The 4287-nt window shown below is 37.3% G+C and overlaps 1 protein-coding gene across 1 annotated transcript; it reads left to right on the forward strand.

Moving 5' to 3' along the window:
- Nucleotides 1–510: 510 nt before the first annotated feature.
- LOC127527092 (piggyBac transposable element-derived protein 2-like) lies at nucleotides 511–2376 on the forward strand. Its single transcript, XM_051924712.1, has one exon. It carries the CDS (start codon nucleotides 511–513, stop codon nucleotides 2374–2376), a length of 1866 nt encoding a protein of 621 aa, XP_051780672.1.
- Nucleotides 2377–4287: the final 1911 nt, after the last annotated feature.

The following is a 4287-nucleotide window of genomic DNA, read 5'->3' on the forward strand; positions in this document are numbered from 1 at the left end:
AACTATTACCGCATTTAACTCCCTTCTCCATCTCTTATTTACATATATATTTACTTCTCTCTTTCTTTTGTTTAAAATCCTTTGAAGCATACGGGACAAATATGTCCCACATATTAAAATGCATGCCTGTAGTTTATTTACACACACAATGATGCGAAATGTTTTGTAATGGATCCAACAGGTGTCAGACCACTACAAAAGGTCCTTTATATTGTCCACGTGCTTCAAGCCACCATTTCGTGACGAATAAGCAGTGCTCGTTTTTCGGGTGTGCCGTGCTAGATATTTCAGGAGAGTTTTTTTAAAATATAAAATTTACTTCTAATCTTTTTTCAGTCAGATTTATGAATTCATTTGTGTAGATGCTAAAAATCAATGTAAAGTTGCAAAATATGTGTAAATACATATAACATTACATGATATTCTTGAAGGGACACATTTGTCCCAATGTGCTGCATGTGTCGATTAGATATACCGGTGTGATTCACTCATTCTACTTCAGATTCCGTTATGGCACGACACTTCCACATTGATGATGATGAAATTATCCAATATTTGAATGCTGATGACAGCGGGGATGAGACTATCTTGGTACTTGATACAGAAGATCAAGAATTTTTGGAAGGTGATGCTGATGAGATTGGAACAGATGTAATTATTGAACCACCAGTGAATGACAAAAATTCGGGAAGTGACAATGCTTCCGCAGTTACTTCTCCAGAACCTGCTGTTCCTGGTCCTTCTGGTCACCGTCCAAAGCGGATGAGGTCAGCTGTTGAAACAATGCCAGACACAAATAACTCCTCTCCATCTTCTGCTACAGGTGCTGCGCCTGAAGAACGTCCACCTATAACTTTCACATGGCGCAAGTCCTATAGACCTTTTCTGTTCAGAGACAACAAGAAACCACAGGCTTATGGACAAGTTAACATGGACAAAATCTCAGATTCAGAAACTTTGGATGCAATGCCAGCACCTCTGCATATATTTCAAGCAGCTGTGCAATTTGACAAGCTTGTCGAAGAAATACTGGTTCCAGAAAGTATCCGGTATATGCAACAGAAAGGAAACACTTTCTCCATTGAACCTGCCGAAATGAAGGCATTTATTGGTATGAATTTGGTCATGAGTTACCATGTTCTGCCATCATTACGGTGCTACTGGTCCACACAACCCGACATGGCGGTGCCATATATTGCTCAAGTTATGCCTTTGCAGCAATTCGAGGCTGTTCGAGCAGCTCTGCATTTTATTGATAACAATGGTTGGCATGATCCTGATGATAGAGCATGGAAAGTGCGCCCACTTATTGTTCATTTCAATGCAGCCTTTCAGGACATACTCAGCATAAGTGAGGAACAGTCCATAGATGAACATATGATCAAATTCAAAGGCCACAATATTATGCGCCAATATGTAAAAGGCAAACCAATAAAATGGGGCTTCAAAATGTGGTGCAGATGTGATGCTCGTACTGGATATTTATATCAATTTGAACCATATCTTGGCAAGAAAGCACAGCATGTGGAACATAATTTGGGAGAGTCAGTAATCTTGCACCTTACTGAATCATTACCCAGAACAGGATGCCAAGTATTTTTTGATAATTTCTTCAACTCTCCGAATTTGCAGTACATCCTTGCAGAAAAGGACATACGAGCTTGTGGAACGGTTCGTGCGAATCGGAGAAATATGCCGAACTGCCTGCCAATTGATAAAAACATGAACAGAGGGGACATTTCTGCTGCTTCTAGTCGTGGCATTGCCTGTGTGAAATGGAAGGACAGCAGAAGTGTTGTGATGTTGAGCAACTTCATTTCGCCAATTCCTACTATCACTGTGAAGAGACGAGTAGCAGGATCAGCTAATAAAGTAGATGTCCGTTGCCCTTTGGTAATTCAGAAATATAATCAACATATGGGTGGTGTTGATCTTATGGCTCAGACAAAGGTGACATATGAAGTTGACAGGAAAGCCAGAATAAAATATTACCTTCGCATCTTCTTTGATTTGGTTGACATTTCTGTGAATAATGCATATATAATTTATCTGAAGATCAATGAAATATACCATTTCCATGACACTCCGATAAAGCGGATTGAATTTCGGGCAGCATTGGCACGTTCACTGATATCTGATTTCTCCTGCAGACAGAGAAGTATTCCGACAAATATCCAAACACAAAGGCGTACACAAATGGCAACAAACCCTCGCAAGCCAGAACATACCATGAAAAAGACAGAAAAACGCAAAAGATGTTATTACTGTGCACAAAAGAAAATTGAAAACAGAACTGACAATGTATGTATAGTGTGTGATGTTCATTTATGTTATACATCTGACAGAAACTGTTTTGTTGATTTTCATAACAAGTAATAACTGGAAGCATGACCTTGGCGCATATAGGGACAAATACGTCCCATATTTTTTTAATGATATTATGCATATGTCACTTCTAAAAATGGAATAAATGGATTCTATTAGCTTGTTTGCATATATTTTTCCACAAATTAATATCACCTGATGTGTACTTCTCTTATGTGCTTCAAAGGGTTAATTTTGCCTTATTAAAAAGCCTTAAGCAATTTTCCTTTAGCTAAGCTCTCCTTCTCAGTGGTGGGGTTTGATTTGTCTTCAAATTTGTTGGGTTATAAATTGATCTGTTTGTATGGAATGATTACAATGAAAATTAATAAAATAAAAATACAAATTTAGAATCGCTGAAATAAGACCCCTTTTCCCTTTTTCTCCACAATCACAGTAAACAGTAAAAAAGTCATCAAAATTACTTAATTTTTAATCATTATACATTTCATACAGACAAACAAGACTATTCTTATACATGAGATTTACACTTGTAATGTAATCTCCTCTTTCCCTTTCAATTCCCCACAGTAATGTAAAAGAACATAAATCATATACTCAGCCATCAGTGATGCCAGCACAACCTTTAAATGCGATATTCTGCCTTAATTTGTCATTTCCTGTCTCATGACAGCAATTATTGTCTTAACTTGACAAAGAAGAAGAGAAGTCACTCCAAAGGAAGAGTTGAGCCAAAATAAATACTTTTTATCTGTCTTCTAAAGGGACTTATTCTGTCCTTGACCTGAAACAGGTCTACAATAAAATCATTGGCTGGATGTCTTTTACAACAATCTACTTGTGATTGCTTTTCTCCACTGTAATCCAAATGTTTGTAAATAAATACCAACACTTGGAACAGGTTTCCGCTTTTTTTTTTTTCTTCTGGGATTTTTTTTCTTTTTTAAAAGTTCTGCTTCCTTTATTGATGTTACCTGACCAGCTATGGTGATCCTGAAGCCCAAACACATGAGAATTGAGATATTTCCTACAAGGGAAAAAGCACCTTACCATTCAAGGCATCTCAATACAAATTATTTCCCTCACTATTTCAAGAAATAATTTAAAACAAACATTTAATAGAACAGAAAAATATAAGAACTGACATTAATGTGGCAATGCTATATTCTATCCATCCATTATCCAACCCGCTATATCCCAACCACAGGGTCACGGGGGTCCTCTGGAGCCAATCCCAGCCAACGCAGGGCGCAAGGCAGGAAACAAACCCCAGGCAGGGCACCAGCCCACCACAGGCAATGCTATATTATGAGTTACGAAATAAAAAACTAAAAGTACAAAGACTGAAGCTCTTTTGAAGGATGAAATTGTAACCTCAGACATTGCACAGAATTCCATATTGAGTTTTAAAGCAAAGCACTCTTGATCTGATACATAGTGCCTTCCAAGAGGCAGCCTCTAGCAACAGTATTCTGTGTTCCAGAAACATAGTCATAAAATGCTGAAAATGGCAATCTGACATACTTGAAATTAAACAACAAAACAATTTAAGTTGTTCATACCTAAATATTAAATGCAAAGTACAGGTTCTTTAAGTTTAAACCTACCAAAGACCCACAACACAGCAACAGGAAAAATGTATTTAAAATAAGAATAATTTTGAACAATGTCCAGACTCATAACAGGAATGGACAATTCATCCATTATTTGCCATCTCCACTCAAGATTTGTCACCTCTGTTTCTTTTGCAGTAATTTCTGAGATCCCGAGTCTTCCCCTGCTTCCCTTTTTTTTTGACAAGTTACTGAAATTCATCGCTAACATGCATACAGTATACCATTTGTCTCCTCTGGAATGGGCACATCCTCAACTTTCTATAATATGATATAATCAGTTAACAGTTTAGTATTCCTTATTGACACATGTACCAGTTTAATAGGAGAGTATGTGGCTTGCTATCAG

The sequence above is a fragment of the Erpetoichthys calabaricus genome, chromosome 3, assembly GCF_900747795.2.
Source record: "Erpetoichthys calabaricus chromosome 3, fErpCal1.3, whole genome shotgun sequence".
In the NCBI taxonomy this organism is placed as follows: domain Eukaryota; kingdom Metazoa; phylum Chordata; class Cladistia; order Polypteriformes; family Polypteridae; genus Erpetoichthys; species Erpetoichthys calabaricus.

Bases quoted from the DNA above. Each gene is read 5' to 3' on its own strand.
- LOC127527092 (XM_051924712.1), top strand. From the start codon at position 511: ATGGCACGACACTTCCACATTGATGATGATGAAATTATCCAATATTTG.